Source organism: Gorilla gorilla, chromosome 14 (assembly GCF_029281585.2).
Source record: "Gorilla gorilla gorilla isolate KB3781 chromosome 14, NHGRI_mGorGor1-v2.1_pri, whole genome shotgun sequence".
In the NCBI taxonomy this organism is placed as follows: Eukaryota; Metazoa; Chordata; class Mammalia; order Primates; family Hominidae; genus Gorilla; species Gorilla gorilla.
The window spans coordinates 95,416,210-95,441,038 of NC_073238.2; the positions used below are offsets into that span (position 1 = coordinate 95,416,210).

The following is a 24,829-nucleotide window of genomic DNA, read 5'->3' on the forward strand; positions in this document are numbered from 1 at the left end:
CCAATGGTGCTACCCAGGCAACAGGGTCTGGAGTGGACGCCCAGCAAACTGCAGTAGACCTGCAGAAGAGGGGCCTGTTAGAAGAAAAACTAACAAACAGAAGCAATAGCATCAACATCAAAAAAAAAAAAAAGTTTGACCGAACAAAAACTCCATTCAAAGGTCACCAACAGCAAAGACCAAAGGTAGATAAATCCACGAAGATGAGGAAAAACCAGTGCAAAAGGGCTGAAAATTCCAAAAAGCAGAATGCCTCTTCTCCTGCAACGGATCACAGCTCCTCACCAGCAAGGGAACAAAACTGGATGGAGAATGAGTTTGACTAATTGACAGAAGTAGGCTTCAGGAGCTGGGTAATAACAAACTCCTCTGAGCTAAAGGAGCATGTTCTAACCCAATACAAGGAAGCTAAGAACGTTGATAAAAGGTTTGAGGAATTGCTAACTGGAATAACCAGTTTAGAGAAGAACATAAATGACCTGATGGAGCTGAAAAACACAGCACAAGAATGTCATGGAGCATGCACAAGTATCAGTAGGTGAATTGATCAAGTAGAAGAAAGGATATCAGAGATTAAAGATCAATTTAATGAAATAAAGTGTGAAGACAAGATTAGAGAAAAAAGAATGAAAAGGAATGAAAAAAAGCCTCCAAGAAACATAGGCCTATGTAGAAAGAGCAAACCTACATTTGCTTGGTGTACCTGAAAGTGATGTGGAGAATGGAACCAAGTTGGAAAATACACTTCAGGATAGTATGCAGGAGAACTTCCCCAACCTAGCAAGATAGGCCAACATTCAAATTCAGGAAGTACAGAGAACACCACAAAGATACTCCTTGAGAAGAGCAACCCCAAGTCACATAGTCGTCAGATTCACCAAGGTTGAAATGAGGAAAAAATGTTAAGGGTAGCCAGAGAGAAAGGTTGGATTGCCCACAAAGGGAAACCCATCAGACTAACAGCAGATCTCTCTGCATAAATCCTACCAGCCAGAAGAGAGTGGGGGCCAATGTTCAACATTCTTAAAGAAAAGAATTTTCAACCCAGAATTTTATATCCAGCCAAACTAAGCTTCATAGTGGAAGGATAAATAAAATCGTTTACAGAAAAGCAAATGCTGAGGAATTTTGTCACCACCAAGCCTGCCTTATAAGAGCTCCTGAAGGAAGCACTAAATATGAACAGGAAAAACTGGTATGAACTACTGCAAAAACAAACCAAAATGTGAAGATCATCAACATTATGAAGATACTGCATCAACTAATGGGCAAAATAACCAGCTAGCATCATAATGACAGGATCAAATTCACACATAATGGTATTAACCTTAAATGTAAATGAGCCAAATGCCCCAATTAAAAGACACAGACTGGCAAGTTGGATAAAGAGTCAAGACCCATTGGTGTGCTGTATTTAGGAGACCTATCTCATGTGCAAAGACACACATAGGCTCAAAATAAAGGGATGGAGGAATATTTATCAAGCAAATGGAAAGAAAAACAAAGCAGGAGTTGCAATCCTAGTCTCTGATAAAACAGATTTTAAACCAACAAAGATCAAAGAAGGGAAAGAAGCGCATTACATAATGGTAAAGAGATCAATGCAACAAGAAGAGCTATACAGAAGCACCCAGATTCATAAAGCAAGTTCTTAGAGACTTACAAAGAGACTTAGACTCCAACACAATAATAGTGGGTGTCGTTAACACCTCACTGTAAATATTAGACAGATCAATGAGACAGAAAATTAACAAAGATATTCAGGACTTGAACTCAGCTCTGGACCAAGCGGACCTAATAGACATCTATGGAACTCTCCACCTCAAATCAACAGAATATACATTCTTCTCAGCATCACATCACACTTATTCTAAAATTGACCACATAATTGGAAGTAAAACACTACTCAGCAAATGCAAAATAATGGAAATTATAACAATCTTTCAGACCACAGTGCAATCAAGTTGGAACTCAGGATTAAGAAACTCACTCAAAACCACACAACTATATGGAAACTAAACAACCTGCTCCTGAATGACTACTGAGTAAATAACGAAATTAAGGCAAAGTAAATAAGTTCTTTGAAACCAGTGAGAACAAAGACACAATGTATCAGAATCTCTGAGACACACCTAAAGCAGTGTTTAGAGTGAAACTTATGGCAATAAATGCCCACAGGAGAAAGCAGGAAAGATCTACAATCGACACCCTAACATCACAATTAAAAGAACTAGAGAAGCAAGAGCAAACAAATTCAAAAGCTAACAGAAGACAAGAAATAATCAAGATTACAGCAGAACTGAAGGACGTAGACATGAAAAACCCTTCAAAAAATCAATGAATCCAGGAGCTGGTTTTTTGAAAGAATTAACAAAATACATAGATCGCTAACCAGACTAATAAAGAAGAAAAGAGAGAAGAATCAAATAGACACAAGAAAAATGATAAAGGGGAGATCACTACTGATCCCCCAGAAATACAAATTACTATCAGCGAATATTATAAACACCTCTACACAAATAAACTAGAAAATCTAGAAGAAATGGATAAGTTCCTGGACACATACACCCTCCTGAGACTAAATCAGGAAGAAGCTGAATCCCTGAATAGACCAATAATAAGTTCTGAAATTGAGGTAGTAATTAATAGCCCACCATCTAAAGAAAGCTCAGGACCAGATGGATTCACAGCCAGATTCTTCCAGTGGTACAAGGAAGAGCTGGTACCATTCCTTCTGAAACTGTTCCAAACAGAAAAAGAGGAACTCCTCACTAACTCATTTTGTGAGGCTAGCATAATTCTTATACCAAACCTGGCAGAGACACAATAAAAAAGAAAATTTCAGGCCAATATCCCTGATGAACATTGATGTAGAAATCCTCAATAAAATACTGGCAAACTCAACCCAGCAGCACATTAAAAAGCTTACCCACCACGATCAAGTTGGCTTCATCCCTGGGAGGCAAGCCTGGTTCAACATATGCAAATCAATAGATGTAATCCATGACATAAAGAGAACCAATGACAAAAACCACGTGATTATCTCAATAGAGGCAGAAAAGGCCTTTGATAAGATTCAACATCACTTCATGGTAAAAACACTCAATAAACTAGGTATTGATGGAAGATATCTCAAAATAAGAGCTATTTTTATGATAAACCCACAGCCAATATCATACTGAATGGGCAAAAGCTGGAAGCACCCCCTTTGAAAACCGGCACAAGGCAAGGATGCCCTCTCTCACCACTCCTAGTCAACATACTATTGGAAGTTCTGGCCAGGGAAATCAGGCAAGAGAAAGAAATAAACGGTATTGAAATAAGAAGAGAGGAAGTCAAATTATCTCTGTTTGCAGACGATATGATTATATATTTAGAAAACCCCATTGTCTCAGCCCCAAATCTCCTTAAGCTGATAAGCAACTTTAGCATAAAGTCTCATGATACAAAATCAATGTGCAAAAATCACAAGCATTCCTGTACACCAATAATAGACAGAGAGTCAAATCATGAGCAAACTCCCATTCACAATTACTACAAAGGGAATAAAATACCTAGGAATATAACTTACAAGGGATGTGAAGGACCCCTTCAAGGAGAACTACAACCACTGCTCAAGGAAATAAGAGAGGACACAAAAAAATGGAAAAACATTCCATACTCATGGACAGGAAGAATCAATATCATGAAAATGGCCATACTGCCCAAAGTAATGTATAGATTCAATGCTATTCCCATCAAACTACCGTTGACTTTCTTCACAGAACTGGAAAAAACTACTTTCAATTTCATATGGAACCATAAAAGAGCCCATATAGCCAAGAAAATCCTAAGCAAAATAGAACAAACCTGGAGGCATCACATTATCTGACTTCAAACTGTACTGAAAGGCTATAGTAACCAAAACAGCATAGTACTGATACCAAAACAGATATATAGACCAATGGAACAGAACAGAGGCCTCAGAAATAACACCACACATCTACAACCATCTGATCTTTGACAAATCTGACAAAAACAAGAGACGGGGAAAGGATTCCCTATTTAATAAATGTTGTTGGGAGAACTGGCTAGCCATATGCAGAAAACTGAAACTGGACCCCTTCCTTACACCTTATAAAGAAATTAACTCAAGCTGGGTTAAAAATTTAAACGTAAGACCTAAATCCATAAAAACCCTAGAAGAAAACCAGGCAATACTATTCAGGACATAGGCATGAGCAAAGACTTCATGACTAAAATACCAAAAGCAATGGTAACAAAAGCCAAAATTGGCAAATGGGATCTAATTAAACTAAAGAGCTTCTGTACAGCAAAAGAAACTATCATCAGAATGAACAGGCATAGAGAACGGGAGAAAATTTTTGCAATCTATGCATCTGACAAAGGGCTAATGACCAGAATCTACAAGGAACTTAAACAAATTTATGAGAAAAAAACAACTCAATCAAAAAGTGGGTGAAGGACATGAACAGACACTTCTCAAAGGAAGACATTTAGGCAGCCAACAACCATATGAAAAAAAGCTCATCACTGGTCATTAGAGAAATGCAAATCAAAACCACACGAGATACCGTCTCATGCCAGTTATAATAGCAGTCATTAACAAGTCAGGAAATAACAGATGCTGGAGAGGATGTGGAGAAATAAGAATGCTTTTGCACTGATGGTGGGAACGTAAATTCATTCAACCATTGTGGAAAACAGTATAGCAATTCCTCAAGAATCTATAACCAGAAATACCATTTGATCCGGCAATCCCATTACTGGGTATATACCCAAAGGATTATAAATCATTCTACTATAAAGACATATGCACACGTATGTTTATTCCAGCACTATTCACAATAGCAAAGACTTGGAACCAACCAAAATGCCCATCAATATAGACTGGATAAAGAAAATTTGGCACATATAAACCATGGAATACTATGAAGCCATAAAAAAATGAGTTCATGTCCTTTGCAAGGACATGGATGAAGCTGGAAACCATCATTCTCAGCAAACTAACCCAGGAACAGAAAACCAAACACCGCATGTTTTCACTCATAAGATGGAGTTGTACTATGAGAACATATGGGCACAGGGAGGGGAACATCACACACCAGAGCCTGTCGGTGGGTGGAGGGGCAAGGGAGGGATAGCATTAGGAGAAATACCTAATGTAGATGACAGGTTGATGGGTGTAGCATACCACCATGGCACGTGTATACCTATGTAACAAACCTGCACATTCTGCACATGTATCCCAGAACTTAATTATAATTAAAATAAAAAATAAACCCTAATATGCTACTTTTTCTCAGAATAATGCTAATAATACACAGCAAATACCTTAGTTATTTCTAAGCAGCAGACCCTGAGGCAAGTATAAAAGTAAGGATTTGATTTATTTAGAAGATGCAATTCAAGAGCAGTTAAGGGAAGCAAGGAAAGATGAAAAGGAGTGGAATGCATTGCACTACTATGCTGGTAACTGCTCCTCAATCTACTGCAGAGGCATAGAAAGTCCCTCAACAGACCTGTGGTATGCAGGAATTCACCAAAGTTTATGGAAGAGTATTTAACAGAAGGGAAAAATGGGGAGGTATTTATCTGCTTTACTGTCTGTCATAAGAAGTTTCCTATTGTTTCATTCTCACCCCATAGGGACAAACTCCCCTTCGCTTTACAGGCTGCCTAGTCCACTCACATGGAGGCTACTTGTGAAGCCAGATAATGCACACAGATATGCTGAATTCTTGGAGTCTGGCAGCAAAGGAGGAGTTTGCTATTTCTGAGGACCTAGTCCATGAGGAGAAAGAAGACAGTTAACAGCACCTAAGAGAGTAAGAAAACCCAAAAGATTTTTATTCTTTATGTTTGATTGCAGTACATACAAAGAGTTTAGCTTATTAGCTTTTCAATGATTACCTAATATTAGCAAATCACTCATAGTAATTCATTTCAGGAACAAATTAGAATAAAGCAATGCATCTATATCTCTTGAAACAACAACAAAAAAAAGAATTTGGAAAAACTTGGTAGCCTTTCTGCATTTTAAACAAAAGTCTATATGAAGAAAAATATAACAAAAGTATATAAACATTATGTTAAAACTACTACAAACCTATAGTAATTAGCTTAATAAATATTAATGGTATAAAGCAGGCTGTACAAATTGAACTGTTTTTGAAGTTATATCTAACAATAATACAAGAAAATGAAGTAATATAAATCAGATATAAGGATTATTTTAAATTTTGTATATTGTTACATACCTATAAAAATCTCTTAGAAATATTTTGAAGTTTATAGGAAGAAAAGCTATTACTCACATTTAAAATTTATAAGACATTATATATCATAGCAGAATACATAATAAATATGTAGAAACCAATCACTTTCCTCAATGGTAGTAATAATCAGTTAGCAATAAAAAAGAAAAAAGAAAATTTAGACCATCACATTAAGGGCTAGCAGTTTATAGAGTAAGATGCTGTTCAGTGTGTTCAAGGCACAGGGACAAAAGTAACTATAATCAAAAGAATAACATTTTCCACCAATGCTGCTAAGATGAAAATTGTTGCATTTATTTAGATTTTGTTTACAGTGTTGCACCTAAACAACTTCTTCATGAGGCTGAATGTACCTATCGAACCTTTTTGATTTTTTTTTATAGCATTAAGTGTATTAACATCATTTTAAACAGGTGAACACAAGTATAGTGCTTTTTGTTGACCTATACTAACACATGAATACGGCAGAGCAATCCTAGGGTAGGATGGGGGAAAGGAAGTAGAGAAATGCCTTCACTGCTCTCTGTGAAAAATGAATGTCTTCAACATGATATGTTTTGCTAATTTTTTAAATTTTATAGGCCAGAAGAAAAGCTTAGATATTTTCATAATATTTGTTATTGACCAAGTAGGGATTCAAGTAGTTAGGATAGTAGCCATAATACCAATTAATCGATAAAGCCAATAAATTAATACTGCTAAAATACTTCTTTTAGAGTTTGTTTAGGCATTCCTAATTTCCACTTCTACCCTCTCAAATATCTGGATGTTTTCACATTCTTAAATAAGGAGCCAGTAGAAAACCAGAAGCTTGCACCATTGAGTATAGAAAAAAGAGTATTAAGAAATGAAAAAAATTAAAGGCACATATTAAAAGGGTCACAGCATAATCCCTAGAAGTGTTTAATTTTGAGCACAACTGTACCCTGAAGATCCCAGGAAATGATATGCTTTTTCCCACCAGCAACACAGTCACTTGAGTATTTCTTTCACACTTCCATTGGAAAAAAAGACAGGGCATACCGCTTAATATTGTTGTTATCTAAACCACACGTGGTAGTTTATATTTTGCACAGAAAACCCAAATAATAAGTCAAATTTATTTTTACAAAAGTAATTTATTTGTTCTACTAATAAAAGTAACTGTTGATCATTTGTGCCAATCACCATGCTAAGCATTTAAACAAAATTATCTCATTTTTACTCTCCCAGTGACCCAAGATGTTATTGTCCAATTTTACAGATGAGAATAGTAAATATATAGGGCTTATGGAAGTTGGCTAAGTGTATACACAGCTAGGAAGTGGTGGAAATACGATTCAAATTTAGATTTAACTCCAAAGTTTTAAGTTCTAAACTGCAATGCAATACTGCCTTTTCCATAGAAGACTTTTAATTCTAGAGAATTTAAGTCAACTCATTTGTTTACGTAGTCAAAAATTAAAATTCCAGATAAACTGAAATTTTTAGTATTGATGGAAATTCACTGTATAGTAGATTGATCACCCTGCCAGAAATAGTTCAAAAAGCTGACTATTTCTATTAGCTTCTAAAACTGAAGAGAGGTCCATTCTTTGTAAGACCCTTTTTTAAAAAAAAGAAAAAATATCACAATTTTAGGGCCATTCTATTAGTGATGGTTAATTAAGAATAAAACTAAATTCTCAGTTACATAGAAATAGTAATTCCTGATATTTTCTCTACTGAAAGAGTGTGAAAAACAAAGCAGCCCATTTCTTCAGTGTCGTTTAAATTGAATTTCTATGATAACTTTGGAGTGAAAGTGGAGCTCATATGTTAATATTTGGCCCTATGTAAATTAGACTATAAATTTAGTAAGTAAATTATTCACTTTTCACCATAGTTATATTTGTTATGAAAGAAAAATAATAGCGGCTAACTTTTTTAAAAAACACTTTTCTTGATTTTTATTATCCCTTGGACACTACCATACTCAGGACAGCATTTATCTTCCTGCACACTAGAAAACTCATAGCCAAAGGGATGAGAGAAAAGTCACTTATAGCCCTCAAGCTGAAATAGCTTCAGGCTGATATGATGTCATTAATACACCTCAGAATATCTGATTTTTGAAGTAATTCTACCATGCCTTGTATATTGTGACTATATTTAAGAAATTGGGACAGCTCCAAAATCAAACTTCTTGATAAGATGTATAAATCAAGAATAATAGTTATTACTTCATTGAAAAACTCTTACAATAAAAAAAGATTATATTTTTGGCACAAATTTAGCTAAAAAAGCATCATTATTCATTTAGTCAACTCATGGGTTTTTTGCCCCATTGTATATTGCATTGCATTATATTTAATTAGGGGTCAAATCTTGATTTTGTGATTGTTATTTTTCATGAAATAAGTAGATTATATTAGTTGTTTTTAGTGTAAATAACACATTAATAAAAGATGATGTAATTATAGAGCTATGACATTTTCTTTTTTTCCTTTTTTTTATTATTATGCTTTAAGTTCTAAGGTACATGTGCATAACGTTCAGATTTGTTACATACGTATACATGTGCCATGTTGGTGTGCTGCACACATTAACTTGTCATTTACATTAGGTATATCTCCTAATGCTATCCCTCCCCCCTCCCCCCTCCCCCCACCCGACAACAGGCCCATTGTGTGATTTTCCCCTTCCTGTGTCCAAGTGTTCTCATTGTTCAATTCCCACCTATGTGTGAGAACATGCGCTGTTTGGTTTTTTGTCCTTGCGATATTTTGCTAAGAGTGATGGCTTCCAGCTTCATCCATGTCCCTACAAAGGACATGAACTCATCATTTTTTATGGCTGTATAGTATTCCATGGTGTACATATGCCACATTTTCTTAATCCAGTCCATCATTGTTGGACATTTGGGTTGGTTCCAGGTCTTTGCTATTGTGACTAGTGCTGCAATAAACATATGTGTGCATGTGTCTTTATAGCAGCATGATTTATAATCCTTTGGGTATATACCCAGTAATGGGATGGCTGGGTCAAATGGTATTTCTAGTTCTAGATTCCTGAGGAATCGCCACACTGACTTCCACAATGGTTAAACCAGTTTACAGTTCCACCAACAGTGTAAAAGTGTTCCTATTTCTCCACATCCTCTCCAGCACCTGTTGTTTCCTGACTTTTCAATGATCACCATTCTAACTGCTGTGAGATGGTATCTCATTGTGGTTTTGATTTGCATTTCTCTGATGGCCAGTGATGATGAGCATTTTTTCATGTGTCTTTGGCTGCATAAACGTCTTCTTCTGAGAAGTGTCTGTTCATATCCTTCACCCACTTGTTGAAGGGGTTGTTTGTTTTTTTCTTGTGAATTTGAGTGCTTTGTAGATTATGGATATTAGCCCTTTGTCAGATGGGTAGATTGCAAAAATTTTCTCCCATTCTGTAGGTTGCCTGTTCACTCTGATGGTAGTTTCTTTTGCTGTGTAGAAGCTCTTTAGTTGAATTAGATCCCATTTGTCAACTTTGGCTTTTGTTGCCATTGCTTTTGGTGTGTTAGACATGAAGTCCTTGCCTATCCTGGTGTCCTGAATGGTATTGCCTAGATTTTCTTCTAGGGTTTTTATGGTTGTAAGTCTAACATTTAAGTCTTTAATCCATCTTGAATTAATTTTTGTATAAGATATAAGGAAGGGATCCAGTTTTCAGCTTTCTACATGTGGCTAGCCAGTTTTCCTAGCACCATTTATTAAATAGGGAATCCTTTCCCCATCTCTTGTTTTTCTCAGGTTTGTCAAAGACCAGATAGTTGTAGATGCGTGGTATTATTTCTTAGGGCTTTGTTCTGTTCTATTGGCCTATATCTCTGTTTTGGTCCCAGTACCATGCTGTTTTGGTTACTGTAGCCTTGTAGTAAAGTTTGAAGTCAGGTAGTGTGATGCCTCCAGCTTTGTTCTTTTGCTTAGGATTTACTTGGCAGTGCCGGCTCTTTTTTGGTTCCATATGAACTTTAAAGTAGTTTTTCCCAATTCTGTGAAGAAAGTCATTGGTAGCTTGATGGGGATGGCATTGAGTCTATAAATTACCTTGGGCAGTATAGCCATTTTCATGATATTGATTCTTCCTACCCATGAGCATGGAATGTTCTTCCATTTGTTTGTATCCTCTTTTATTTTGTTGAGCAGTGGTTTGTAGTTCTCCTTGAAGAGGTCCTTCACATCCCTCGTAAGTTGGATTCCTAGGTATTTTATTCTCTTTGAAGCAATTGTGAATGGGAGTTCACTCATGATTTGGCTCTCTGTTTGTCTGTTATTAGTGTATAAAAATGCTTGTGATTTTTGCACATTGATTTTGTATCCTGAGACTTTGCTGAAGTTGCTTATCAGCTTAAGGAGATTTTGGACTGAGATGATGGGGTTTTCTAGATATACAGCAGTCATGTCATCTGCAAACAGGTACAATTTGACTTCCTCTTTTCCTAATTGAATACCCTTTATTTCTTTCTCCTGCCTGATTGCCCTGGCCAGAACTTCCAACACTATGTTGAATAGGAGTGATGAGAGAGGACATCCCTGTCTTGTGCCAGTTTTCAAAGGGAATGCTTCCAGTTTTTGCCCATTCAGGATGACATTGGCTGTGGGTTTGTCATCAATAGCTCTTATTATTTTGAGATACGTCCCATCAATACCTAATTTATTGAGAGTTTTTAGCATGAAGGTTGTTGAATTTTGTCAAAGGCCTTTTCTGCATCTATTGAGATAATCATGTGGTTTTTGTTGTAGGTTCTGTTTATATGCTGGATTACGTTTATTGATCTGCGTATGTTGAGCCAGCCTTGCATCCCAGGGATGAAGCCCACTTGATCATGGTGGATAAGCTTTTTGATGTGTTGCTGGATTCCGTTTGCCAGTATTTTATTGAGGATTTTTGCATCGATGTTTATCAGGGATATTTGTCTAAAATTCTCTTTTTTTGTTGTGTCTCTGCCAGGCTTTGGTATTAGGATGATGCTGGCCTCATAAAATCAGTTAGGGAGGATTCCCTCTTTTTCTATTAATTGGAATAGTTTCAGAAGGAATGTACCAGCTCCTCCTTGTACCTCTGGTAGAATTTGGCTGTGAATCCGTCTGGTCCTACACTTTTTTTGGTTGGTAGGCTATTAATTATTGCCTCAATTACAGAGCCTGTTATTGGTCTATTCAGGGATTCAACTTCTTCCTGGCTTAGTCTTGGGAGAGTGTATGTGTCCAGGAATTTATCCATTTCTTCTAGATTTTCTATTTGCGTAGAGGTGTTTATAGTATTCTCTGATGGTAGTTAATATTTCTGTGGGATCAGTGGTGATATCACCTTTATCATTTTTTATTGTGTCTATTTGATTCTTCTCTCTTTTCTTCTTTGTTAGTCTATCAACTTTGTTGATCTTTTCAAAAAACCAGCTCCTGGATTCATTGATTTTTTGAAGGGTTTTTTTTTGTCTCTATCTCCTTCAGTTCTACTCTGATCTTAGTTATTTCTTGCCTTTGGCTAGGTTTTGAATGTGTTTACTCTTGCTTCTCTAGTTCTTTTAATTGTGATGTTAGGGTGTCAATTTTAGATCTTTCTTGCCTTCTCTTGTGGGCATTTAGTGCTATAAAATTCCCTCTACACACTGCTTTAAATGAGTCCTAGAGATTCTGGTATGTTGTGTCTTTGTTCTCGTTGGTTTCAAAGAACATCTTTATTTCTGCCTTCATTTCATTATGTACCCAGTAGTCATTCAGGAGCAGGTTGTTCAGTTCCCATGTAGTTGAATGGTTCTGAGTGAGTTTCTTAATCCTGAGTTCTAGTTTGATTGCACTGTGGTCTGAGAGACAGTTCGTTATAATTTCTGTTCTTTCACATTTGCTGAGGAGTGCTTTACTTCCAACTATGTAGTCAATTTTGGGGTAAGTGCACTGTGGTGCTGAAAAGGATGTATATTCTGTTGATTTGGGGTGGAGAGTTCTGTAGATGTCTATTAGGTCTGCTTGATGCAGAGCTGAGTTCAATTCCTGGATATCCTTGTTAACTTTCTGTCTCGTTGATCTGTCTAATGTTGATAGTGGGGTGTTAAAGTCTCCCATTATTATTGTGTGGGAGTCTAAGTCTCTTCGTAGGTCTCTAAGGACTTGCTTTATGAATCTGGGTGCTCCTGTATTGGGTGCATATATATTTAACATAGTTAGTTCTTCTTGTGGAATTGATCCCTTTACCATTATGTAATGGTCTTTGTCTCTTTTGATCTTTGTTGGTTTAAAGTCTGTTTTATCAGAGACTAGGATTGCAACCCCTGCCTTTTTTTGTTTTCCATTTGCTTGGTAGATCTTCCTCCAACCCTTTATTTTGAGCCTATGTGTGTCTCTGCATGTAGGATGAGTTTCCTGAATACAGCACACTGATGGGTCTTGACTCTTTATCCAATTTGCCAGTCTGTGTCTTTTAATTGGAGCATTTAGCTCATTTACATTTAAGGTTAATATTGTTATGTGTGAATTTGATCCTTTCATTATGATGTTAGCTGGTTATTTTGCTCATCAGTTGATGTACTTTCTTCCTAGCCTTGATGGTCTTTACAATTTGGCATGTTTTTCCAGTGGCTGGTACCGGTTGTTCCTTTCCATGTTTAGTGCTTCCTTCAGGAGCTCTTGTAGGGCAGGCCTGGTGGTGACAAAATCTCTCAGCATTTGGTTGTCTGTGAAGTATTTTATTTCTCCTTCACTTATGAAGCTTAGTTTGGCTGGATATGAAATTCTGGGTTGAAAATTCTTTTTTTTAAGAATGCTGAATATTGGCCCCCACTCTCTTCTGGCTTGTGGAGTTTCTGCTGAGAGATCAGCTGTTAGTCTGATGGTCTTCCCTTTGTGGGTAACCTGACGTTTCTCTCTGGCTGCCCTAAACATTTTTTCCTTCATTTCAACTTTGTTGAATCTGACAATTATGTGTCTTGGAGTTACTCTTCTTGAGGAGTATCTTGGTGGTGGTCTCTGTATTTTCTGAATTTGAATGTTGGCCTGCCTTGTTAGCTTGGGTAAGTTCTCCTGGATAATATCCCACAGAGTGTTTTCCAACTTGGTTCCATTCTCCCCGTCACTATCAGGTGCACCAATCAGATGTAGATTTGGTCTTTTCACATAGTCCCATATTTCCTGGAATCTCTGTTTATTTCTTTTTATACTTTTTTCTCTGAAATTCTCTTTTCACTTCAATTTATTCATTTGACCTTCCATCCCTGAAACCCTTTCTTTGACTTGATTGAATCAGCTACTGAAGCTTCTGCATGCGTCACGTAGTTCTCATGCCATGGTTTTCAGCTCCATCAGGTCCCTTAAAGGACTTCTTTGCATTGGTTATTCTAGTTAGCCATTCATCTAATCTTTTTTCAAGGTTTTTAACTACTTTGAGTTGGGTTCAAACTTCCTCCTTTAGCGCGGAGAAGTTTGATCATCTGTAGCCTTCTTCTCGCAACTCGTCAAAGTCATTCTACATCCAGCTTTGTTCTGTTGATGGTGAGGAGCTGCATTCCTTTGGAGGAGGAGAGGCGCACTGATTTTTAGAATTTTTAGTTTTTCTGCTCTGTTTTTTCCCCATCTTTGTGGTTTTATCTACGGGGGGTGTCCCCTGTAGGGGGGGATCCCCATTGCAGGGAGTGGAGGCACCCCCCACGAGGCAGGGACTGAGAGCCAGCCCCACTTCCCCCCCGACTTTTAGGACCCCCATCGCAGGGGGGGGAGGCACGCCCCACAAGGCGGTGACTGAGAGCCAGCCCCTCTTCCCCCCCGGCTCAAGGGACCCCCCTCGCACTGGGGCTAGGCACCTCCCGCGAGGTGGGGACTGAGAGCCAGCCCCTCTTCCCCCCCCAGCTCTTGGGACCCCCATAGTAGGGTGGGAGGCACCGCCCACAAGGTGGGAACTGAGTGCCAGCCCGTCTCCCCCCTCTGGCTCTTGGGACCCCCATCGCAGGAGGGGGAGGCACCACCCGCGAGGTAGAGACTGAGAGCCAGCCCCTCTTCCGCCAATGACTGTTAGGACCCCCATCGCTGGGGGGAAGGCACCCACTGCGAGGCGGAGACTGAGAGCCAGCCCCTCTTCCCCCCCCCAGCTTAGGACCCCCATCGCGGATCCTAAGATCTTTGGGACCCACCTGGAGGACTGTTGGTATTAGGTGTCCAAAAAGAAAGCTCAAATCTGTCGACGGCAGGTACCTTACTGGGGATTTACTCTCCGACAGGGTTCCGAAGGCAGCCCGGGAACAGAAAGAAAGCGTTATTTGCAATCTACCCGAGCCGAACGGCATAAGGCAGGTGAGAGAATTCTTAGGAGCTGTGGGGTTTTGTAGACTGTGGATCCCAAACTTTGCAGTATTAGCCAAGCCTTTGTATGAGGTCACAAAGGGGGTGGGGAACGGGAACGTTTGGAATGGGGATCCCAACAACAGCAAGTCTTTCATGAGTTAAAGGAAAAACTTCTGGCAGCCCCAGCCCTGGGGCTACCCAATCTGACAAAGCCTTTTCCATTGTATGCGTCAGACAGAGAAAAGATGGCAGCTAGACTTTTAACCGAAATAGTGGGGCCCTGGCTGAGGCCGGTGGCCTACATCTCTAAACAACTAGACAGGGTTTCTAAAGGATAGCCCCCCTGTTTGAGGGCCATGGCAGCAATTGCCCTGCTAGTAAAAGAAGCAAATAAGCTGATTCTTGGGCAAAACCTGAACATAAAGGCCCACCATTTTGTGGTGGCTGAGATCCAGCCCCTCTTCCCCCCCTGGCTCTTGGGAACCCCATTGCATGGGGGGAGGCACACACCACGAGGCAGGGACTCAGAGCCAACCCCTCTTCCCCCCCTGGTTCTTGGGACCCCCATCGCGGGGGGGAGGCAGCCCCAGGGAGGCGGGGACTAAGAGCCAGCCCCTCTTCCCCCGATTCTTAGGACCCCCATCGCACCAGGGGGAGGCACCCCCCATGAGGCAGGGACTTAGAGCCAGCCCCTCTTCCCCCACTGGCTCTTAGGACCCCCATCGTGTGGGGGGGGAGGCACCCCACGCGAGGCAGAGACTGAGGGCCAGCCTCTCTAGCCCACTGGCTCTTAGGACCCCCATCGCGGGGGGGGAGGCACACATCGTGAGATGGGGCCTGAGAGCCAGCCCCTCTTCCCCCACTGGCTTAGGACCCCCATCATGGATCCTAAGATCCTTAGGACCCAACTGGAGGACTGTGGCTATTAGGTGTCCAAGAAGAAAGCTCAACTCTGCCGACGGCAGGTCCCTTACTTGGGATTTCCTATCCGACAGGGGTCCGAACGCAGCTCGGGAACAGAAAGAAAGCAGGTCATTTGCAATCTACCGGAGCTTAAGGGCAGAAGGCAGGTGAGAGAATTCTTAGGAGCTGTGGGGTTTGGTAGACTGTGGATCCCAAACCTTGCATTATTAGCCAAGCCTTTGTATGAGGTCACAAAGGGGGCGGGGACCGGGAACCTTTGGAATGGGGATCCCAACAACAGCAAGTCTTCCATGAGTTAAAGGAAAAACTTCTGGCAGCCCCAGCCCTGGGGCTACCCGATCTGACAAAGCCTTTTCCATTGTATGCGTCAGACAGAGAAAAGATGGCAGCTGGACTTTTAACTGAAACTGTGGGGCCCTGGCTGAGGCCGGTGACCTACGTCTCTAAACAACTAGACAGGGTTTCAAAACGATGGCCCCCCTGTTTGAGGGCTGTGGCAGCAACTGCCCTGCTAGTAAAAGAAGCAAATAAGCTGATTCTTGGGGAAAACTGGAACTTAAAGGCCCCCCATTTTGTGGTGGCTGAGATCCAGCCCCTCTTCCCCCCCTGGCTCTTGGGACCCCCATCGCAGGGGTGGGAGGCACCCCCCATGAGGCGGGGTCTGAGAGCCAGCACCTCTTCCCCCCCTGGCTCTAGGGACCCCCATCGCAGGGGTGGGAGGCACCCCCAGTGAGGCGGGGACTAAGAGCCAGCCCCTCTTCACCCCCTGACTTTTAGGACCCCCATCGCACCGGGGGGAGGCACCCCCCAGGAGGCAGGGACTGAGAGCCAGCCCCTCTTCCCACCCTGGCTCTTGGGACCGCCATCACAGGGTGGGAGGCACCCCCCGCGAGCCGGGGACTCATACCCAGCCCCTCGTCCCCCCCGGCTCTTAGGACCCCCTTCGCAGGGGTGGGAGGCACCCCCCACGACGCGGGGACTGAGAGCCAACGCCTCTTCATCCCCGGCTCTTGGGACCCCCATCGCAGGAGGGGGAGGCACCCCCAGCGAGGCAGGGACTAAGAGCCAGCCCCTATTCCCCCCTGACTCTTAGGACCCCCATCGCACCGGGGGGAGGCCCCCCCAGTGAGGCGGGGACTAAGAGCCAGCCCCTCTTCACCCCGTGACTTGTAGGACCCCCATCGCACCGGGGGGAGGCACCCCCCAGGAGGCAGGGACTGAGAGCCAGCCCCTCTTTCCCCCCTGGCTCTTAGGACCCCCATCGCAGTGGTGGGAGGCACCCCCGCAAGGCGGGGACTGAGAGCCAGCCTGTCTTCCCCCCCGCCTTAGGACCCCCATCGTGGATCCTAAGATCCTTAGGACCCCCATCGTGGATCCTAAGATCCTTAGGACCCCCATCGTGGATCCTAAGATCCTTAGGACCCACCTGGACGACTGTGGGTATCAGGTGTCCAAGAAGAAAGCTCAAATCTGCCGACGGCAGTTACCTTACTTGGGATTTCCTATCTGACAGGGGTCCGAACGCAGCTCGGAACACAAAGAAAGCAGGTTATTTGCAATCTACCGGAGCTTAAGGGCAGAAGGCAGGTGAAAGAATTCTTACGAGCTGTGGGGTTTGGTAGACTGTGGATCCCAAACCTTGCATTATTAGCCAAGCCTTTGTGTGAGGTCACAAGGGGGGTGGGGAACGGCAACCTTTGGAATTGGGATCCCAACAACAGCAAGTCTTTCATGAGTTAAAGGAAAAACTTCTGGCAGCCCCAGCCCTGGGGCTACCCAATCTGACAAAGCCTTTTCCATTGTATGCGTCAGACAGAGAAAAGATGGCAGCTGGACTTTTAACCGAAATTGTGGGGCCCTGGCTGAAGCCGGTGGCCTACATGTCTAAACAACTAGACAGGGTTTCTAAAGGATGGCCCCCCTGTTTGAGGGCCGTGGCAGCAACTGCACTGCTAGTAAAAGAAGCAAATAAGCTGATTCTTGGGGAAAACCTGAACTTAAAGGCCCACCATTTTGTGGTGGCTGAGATCCAGCCCCTCTTCCCCCCTGGCTCTTGGGACCCCCATCACAGGGGGGGGAGGCACCCCCCGTGAGGCTGGGACTCAGAGCCAACCCCTCTTCCCCCCCTGGCTCTTGGGACCCCCATCGCAGGGGGGGGAGGCAGCCCCAGGGAGGCAGGGACTAAGAGCCAGCCCCTCTTCCCCCCCTGACTCTTAGGACCCCCATCGCACCGGGGGGAGGCACCCCCCACGAGGCATGGACTGAGAGCCAGCACCTCTTATGCCCCGGCTCTTAGGACCCCCATCGCAGGGGTGGGAGGCACCCCCCATGAGGCAGGGACTGAGAGCCAGCCCCTCTTTCCCCCCTGGCTCTTAGGACCCCCATCGCAGTGGTGGGAGGCACCCCCCAAGGCGGGGACTGAGAGCCAGCCCCTCTTCCCCCCCGGCTCTTGGGACCCCCATTGCAGGGGGAAGGCACCCCCCGCAAGGCTGGAACTCAGAGCCAACCCCTCTTCCTCCCCGGCTCTTGGGACCCCCCTCGCAGGGGGGGAGGCACCCCCAGTGAGGCAGGGAATGAGAGCCAGCCCCTCTTCCCCCCCTGACTCTTAGGACCCCCATCGCACTGGGGGGAGGCACCCCCCACGAGGCATGGTCTGAGAGCCAGCCCCTCTTCCCCCCTGGCTCTTCGGACCCCCATCGCAGGGGTGGGAGGCACCCCCCACGAGGCGGGGACTGAGAGCGAACCCCTCTTCCCCCCCTGGCTCTTGGGACCCCCATCGCAGGAGTTGGAGGCACCCCCAGCAAGGCAGGGACTAAGAGCCAGCCCCTCTTCACCCCCTGATTCTTAGGACCACCATAGCACCAGTGGGAGGCACCCCCCACGAGGCAGGGACTGAGAGCCAGCCCCTCTTTCCCCCCTGGCTCTTAGGACCCCCATCGCAGCGGTGGGAGGCACCCCCGCGAGGCGGTGACTGAGAGCCAGCCCCTCTTCCCCCCCAGCTCTTAGGACCCCCATCGCAGCAGTGGGAGGCACCCCCGCGAGGCCCCTCTTCCCCCCTTGGCTCTTTGGACCCCCATAGCGGGGGGGGGGGAGGCACCTCCCGTGAGGCCGGGACTGAGAGGAAGCCACTCTTTCCCCCTGGCTCTTGGGACCCTCATCGAAGGGTGGGGAGGCACCGCCTGCTAGGCGGGAACTGAGACCCATCCCGTCTTTCCACCCTGGCTCTTAGGACCCCCATCACAGGAAGGGGAGGCAACCCCTGCTAGAGTGGGGACTGAGAGCCAGCCCGTCTTCTGCCCCTGGCTCTTAGGAAACCCATCACAGTGTGGGGTGGCACTCCCCTCCGAGGCGGGGACTGAGAGCCTGCCCCTCTTCCCCCCTGGCTCTTAGGACCCCCATTGCGGGGTGGGGATGCACCCCCCACGAGGCAGGGACTGAGAGCCAGCCCTTCTTCTCCCCTGGCCTTGTGAGGTGTCATTCTGCGCCTACTGGGGGGTTCCTCCCAGTTGGCCTACTCGGAGTTCAAGGACCCCGTTGAGGAGGCAGTCTGTTGATGCTCAGATCTGAAGCTGCATGCTGGGAGAACCACTACTCTCTTCCAACTGTCATACAGGGACTTTTAAGTCTGCAGAGATTTCTGCTGCTGTTTGTTCAGCTATGCCCTGCCCCAAGAGGTGGAGTCTACAGAGGCAGGCAGGCCTTCTTGAGCTGTGGTGGGCTCCACCCAGTTCAAGCTTAGCAGCCGCTTTGTTTACCTATTCAAGCCTCAGCAATGGCAGATGCTCCTCCCCCAGTCTCGCTGCCATGTTTCAGTTTGATCTCAGATTCCTGTGCTAGCAATCAGCAAGACTCCGTGGGCATAGGACCCTCCGAGCCAGGCACAGGATATAATCTCCTGGTCTGCCGTTTGCTAAGACTGTCAGAAAAGCACAGTATTAGGGTGGGAGTGACCCGATTTTCCAGGTGCTGTTTTTCCCCCCTTCCCTTGGCTAGGAAAGGGAATTCCCTGACCCCTTGCACTTCCCAGGTGAGGCGATGCCTCGCCCTGCTTCGGCTCATGCTTGGTGTGCTGCACCCACTGTCCTGCCCCCCCTGTCCAACAATCCCCAGTGAGATGAACCTGGTACCTCATTTGGAAAGGTAGCAGTGGACTGGAGCTGTTCCTATTCGGCCATCTTGCGCCCTAGAGCTATGACATTTTCAAGCTACTTTTTCAATTCAATATATTTTATTCCTCTCTGAATCTATTACATTTGAAGTCATTTAAATAATTCTATGCTTTTTTTCTTGTCTATTTCTTCATTGCAGTATCTGACAAATGATAATAACCAAATTAAAACCACTTGTATTTCCAAGCATAAATTAAATGAATGTATAATTATGAAATGAACTTATTCTTCAGTTTCATATTGATTGAACTGAAGGCTTCTACACTTTGTAATGCATTTTTTTTTTTACAAATCTTACTGTTACCATATTTCCAGTTTCAAATTTATATGTTTAAGTTTTATTACTTAAGGTTTTGCTGCCTTTTCTCTCTGCAGCTGCAGTCTAAATTAATGTGTTAGTTCAATCTTATAAATCCCAGATGAAAAGAATGGATTTTTTTGTTGTTGTTGTTATTTGCCTTATGCCAGTAGTTCTTAACCAGAGGAAATTTTCACACAGGGGATGTTTGATAATGCCTGGAGACATCATTAATTGTTACTAAAGTTGAGGAGGGAGGGAAGAGTTGCTACTGAGATGGTATAGGACTGGGAAGCTGCTAAACCTCCTACAATGCACAGAAGAATTTTCTGCATCAAAAAGTGATCTGATACAAATATCAATAGTTTCACTGTTGAGAAATCTTCTATATATAATATCCTTGATTTTTCATTCTAAAATTTAGTAAAATGATGAGTTAAATTTAATCATTTTTGTCATTATTAGCATGATGAGGGATGACATGAGCCTCAAAAGTCAAAGGACTCTTACCTGGGAGTAGAAAATCAAAAGATGACAATAACACATGTGAAATAGTTTAAATTTCAATAAGTTGGCATTAAAACTTTCAGGCGTTGTTTAGAACAAAATCTTGGTTGTCTCAACAGAACTGAAAGCTAAGTGCACTTAATTCCAATAGTTTGAATCCCATGGCATGTGGAAAGATGAGAATGAGTAGTGTCCACTTGACAGGCACGTGCGTTAAACAATATCTTAATGCTTTTTTAAAAAAGTGGAGATTTTTATTAAGGCAAGGAGGGAATGTGATTAAAGGGGTCGAGCATACAAATTAAAGGTATTTGAAATGAAAATAAGTTTGGGGAGAAAACAGTGAATATTGTTGACAGAGGTCATCCTCTGTAGAAGGATAATAAGAACATATAGCTTATTTGGGGATGGTCTTTCTGTGCTACTCATGGTGAGGGGTCAAGGACTAAAGAAGTTTAAATGTTTCATAACTCAATAATGTCATCAAGATACAGAAAATAAATTACTTGGATTGCGGTTCCAGCTTTTAAAAATTAGCTGAATTTTTCTAATTGATTATTTCCGCTCAGAGTGGTGGATGACAGAAAGTGAAGGACATTTTGGCAAGTGGCTCAGCATGAAAGAGATAATGGGCATAGTTACATTAATTGTGACTGGAAACATGAAAGATTCAACGCAAAAGCAACTTGTTCCATAACATATTTCTCGCACAGGTTGGCTTCATGATTTTTGTACCTTGAGGCATGCAGAGCAGCTTGAGGGTGCTGGGAAGTTTAAGCTTTTTAGCTATCTTTAAAAAATGATGACAGCTTTATGAGCTGGAGGAAAATGTTTATTGGGTAGAATTCTCCCTAAGTGGTTGAAGAGAATTTTAGACATTTATCTCTTCCTGGCATCATTCAAGCTTTTGATAACTGGGAATGGGGTAAGGGGAAAAGTCCAATTTTAGGAATTGAATCAGAGACAAGGAAGACAGGGGAACAGGGAGGGTTTCACCATAGGAAAGTTAGATTTGATAGCCCCACTCTCAGACAGGAAGAAGAAGAGTGCTTAAATTTAGGAAAAGCACAGGATTTGTGATCACACATCTAGTCCTACATTCTGAACCAGATTATCCAATGAGGTGGACCAGCCCTGAAGCTCTTTCTCATACTGGTAGAATGTGACACTGGAATTAGCCTTCAAGTGGTGCTCCAGGTGTGGACTGAACCTTGAGGGGGCGTAACATGGGATAGGGTGGTTAGAGAGGGACTGATATCTTTTGAATACCAATTAAGTGCTAGACACTATCCTAGGCGCTTTTGGCATGCTATTGGATTAATGAGATACATTTTTTTTTAGCGATATTTTACTGATGATAAAACTGAGAAGCAGTAAATGGCATTATTTACATGTCTATCTTTTGGAAAAGACTAAGAAACTCGTCTCTGGGAAAATAAGGCAAAGACTGACAATGTGTACATTGTTTGAAGGTTTATTCAGCTTTAAAATGCTTCTGATAAGCCTGTTTTTTTTTTTTTTTTTTCCTTATCAGGAGGTTTACTCACATGGATTACTTCTTAGACTACTAATTATCCAGATAGTTGGTTCCTCTTTTTCTCTTTGTGATTAATTATTAGTATTTCTCTAGAGCTCACTTGGCTTATGTTCTTTTGTTTCTCTCATAGGCATCACACTAATGTCTCCAAGAGGTCAGGTGATGTGTGGTTTGTGCTATCACCTTTAGAAAATGAATCTTAGCTCAAGATTCTCCAAACTTTTAGATGTTTTTCAGGACAAAAATCTTTATTGTTTCATCACAATTGAAAGTGAAGCACGCTTAATTTTTCTGTTTAAATATTTATTCCAAAGTGAGTCAATCGTATAATAAAAGTGTTTCTGCAGTCATTAAATAGTCATTTAGCAAACAAAAAAAGAAAAAAAGAAAACACATATTGCAGAGTAAGACATATTAAAGACATCAAATATTGAAAGGTGTGTTGTAAAATATTGCAGTTTCACAGTAAGCATAATATTTGTATATAGGTAGCCACTATTTAAGGCAGCTCAAACTAAGGGATACATGGATGATCTTATTACATTTAAGTATATTCTTTTGATAAAACACTAAATATGTGATATATGCTTTATGTAAAATACATAACTATTTATTCATACCAGAAAGAAACATGCAATAATTTTAATAATGTAAACACAAAATCTCAAAGAGGAGCTAACTATCTGGAGGAGTTTTAAATAACACTTATTATGTGTCTACCATATTTTGAAAACTGTTAGCATAATTGTTGCAGTATTACAATTGTATTACGAAGTTTACTGATTCATTTACTCTTGGGAAAACTATTCTAGGCACAAAGTTCTATATAGAATGGGTTAACTTCATGTATTAGTCTTTTCAGGCTTCTATGACAAAAATAACATAGACTAGATAGTTAATAAACCATGTAAATTTGTTTCTCAAAGTTCCGGAGGCTGTAAATCTGAAATCAAGATGTTGGCAGATTTGAAGCCTGTTGAGGGCTGGCTTCAGAGATGGCCGTTGTTCATTATAATCTTACATGGCAGGGGAGAGATCTCTCTGGACTCTCTTTAATAAAGGCACTAGTCCCATTTATGAGGGCTCTGCCATCCACATCTCAGATACCCCACCTCCTAGTACCATTACCTTGAGATCTGGATTTGAACAAAAGAATGTTGAGGAAACACAAATATCCAGTTTGTGGCTTGTTAGGATATTGTTTTTACCCGGTAAGGACAAGGCATATAGTATCTGAGATGGGCTGGGTTTTAGAGACTCTGTAGACAGGGCTGGGGACTGTGGTGAAGTGAAAGCACATGTCTGGCCAATGGTGGCATTAGTTACTCAATTCCTAATGACTTGCCATTTATGAATAGGGAAGCAATGTGACAGATCTCTGCTTTTTTCAGGCAAGATCATAGCTTGATTTTTTTAAATGTGAAATTTTCTTATTTTTAAAAGTTTGTTCTAATTAAAACTGTATCTATTTCCTATTTTCCTTTTTTATGTGAGAAATAAGTATAATATTTCTAAGATGTAAAATTTTATATCATCTTTCTTCTTGACAGAGATTATATGTTGTTTTGCAATTCATGATGTCTACACTCTTAATTTAAATTTATACTTTCCTGAAATCATAACCAGTATGCAGTTGTAGTGAAAAAATACTTAGATGTTTCTGGGCCAAAAATTATAATGTGTTAATACTCAATATAGTATGAAACCTATATTGTCCATTTTCAAACTGCTATAAAGAACTACCTGAAACTGGATAATTTATAAAGAAAGGAAGATTAATTGACTCATAGTTCTGCATGGCTCAGGAGGCCTCAAAAAACTTACAGTCATGGCAGAAGGCAAAGAGGAAGGAGTTATGTCTTACGTGGCTGGAGCAGGAGGAAGAGAGTGAAGGTGGAGGTGCTACACACTTTTAAATAACCAGAGGTTCTCCATGGGGGCTCTGACCCTGCAGCAGACTTCTGCCTGAACATCCAAGCATTTTCATGCATCCTCCAAAATCTAGGTGGAGGTTCCCAAACCTCAACTCTTGTCTTCTGCATACCTTCAGGCCCAACACCACATGGAAGCCTCCAAGGCTTGGGGCTTGCACCCTCTGAAGCAATGGCCCAAGCTGTACCTTGGCCCCTTTTATCCATGGCTAGAGGTGGAGCAGCTGGGATGCAGGGTGCCATGTCCTGAGGCTGCACAGAGCAGTGGGGCCCTGAGCCCACTCCATGAAACCATTTTTCCCTTCTAAGCCTCTGGGACTGTGATGGGAGGGGCTGCTGTGAAAATGTCTAAAGTGCCCTGCAGACATTTTCCCTGTTGTCTTGGGTATTAACATTTTGCTTCTCTTTACTTTTGCAAATTTCTGTATCCAGCGACTTAAATTTCTCCCCAGAAAATGTTTTTTTCTTTTCCACCACATGGTCATGCTGCAAGTTTTCCAAACTTATATACTCTACTTCCTTTTTAACATAAGTTTCCATTTCAGACCCTCTCTTTTTGAACACATATGACTGTATGCTTTCAGAAGAAGCCAGGTCACATCTTGAATGCTTGCCGCTTAGAAATGTCTTCTGCTAGAGAACTTAAATCATTTCTTTAAAGCTTAAAGTTCCACAGATCTCTAGTGCAGGGGCAAAATGCCACCAGTCTTTTTGCTAAAGCATAGCAAGAGTCACCTTTATTCCAATTTCCAGCAAATTTCTCATCTCTATCTGAGACCATCTCAGCCTGGACTTCATTGTCCATATCACTGTCAGCATTTTGGTCAAAACCATGCAACAAAACTCTAGAAAGTTCCAAACTTTTCCACATCTTTCTGTCTTCTTCTAAGCCCCCAAACTATTCCAACC

The 24,829-nt window shown here is 42.3% G+C and overlaps 1 protein-coding gene across 1 annotated transcript; it reads right to left on the bottom strand.

The window, feature by feature from the left end:
- Positions 1–16,711: 16,711 nt before the first annotated feature.
- Positions 16,712–18,147, bottom strand: LOC134757081 (putative uncharacterized protein FLJ45355; the record flags this gene model as incomplete). Its single annotated transcript, XM_063697671.1, has 4 exons — positions 16,712–16,748; positions 17,554–17,690; positions 17,769–17,926; positions 18,003–18,147. Coding segments are annotated over 4 exons (477 nt in total), but the record flags the coding sequence as incomplete, so codon positions are not given.
- Between the last annotated feature and the right edge of the window lie 6,682 nt (positions 18,148–24,829).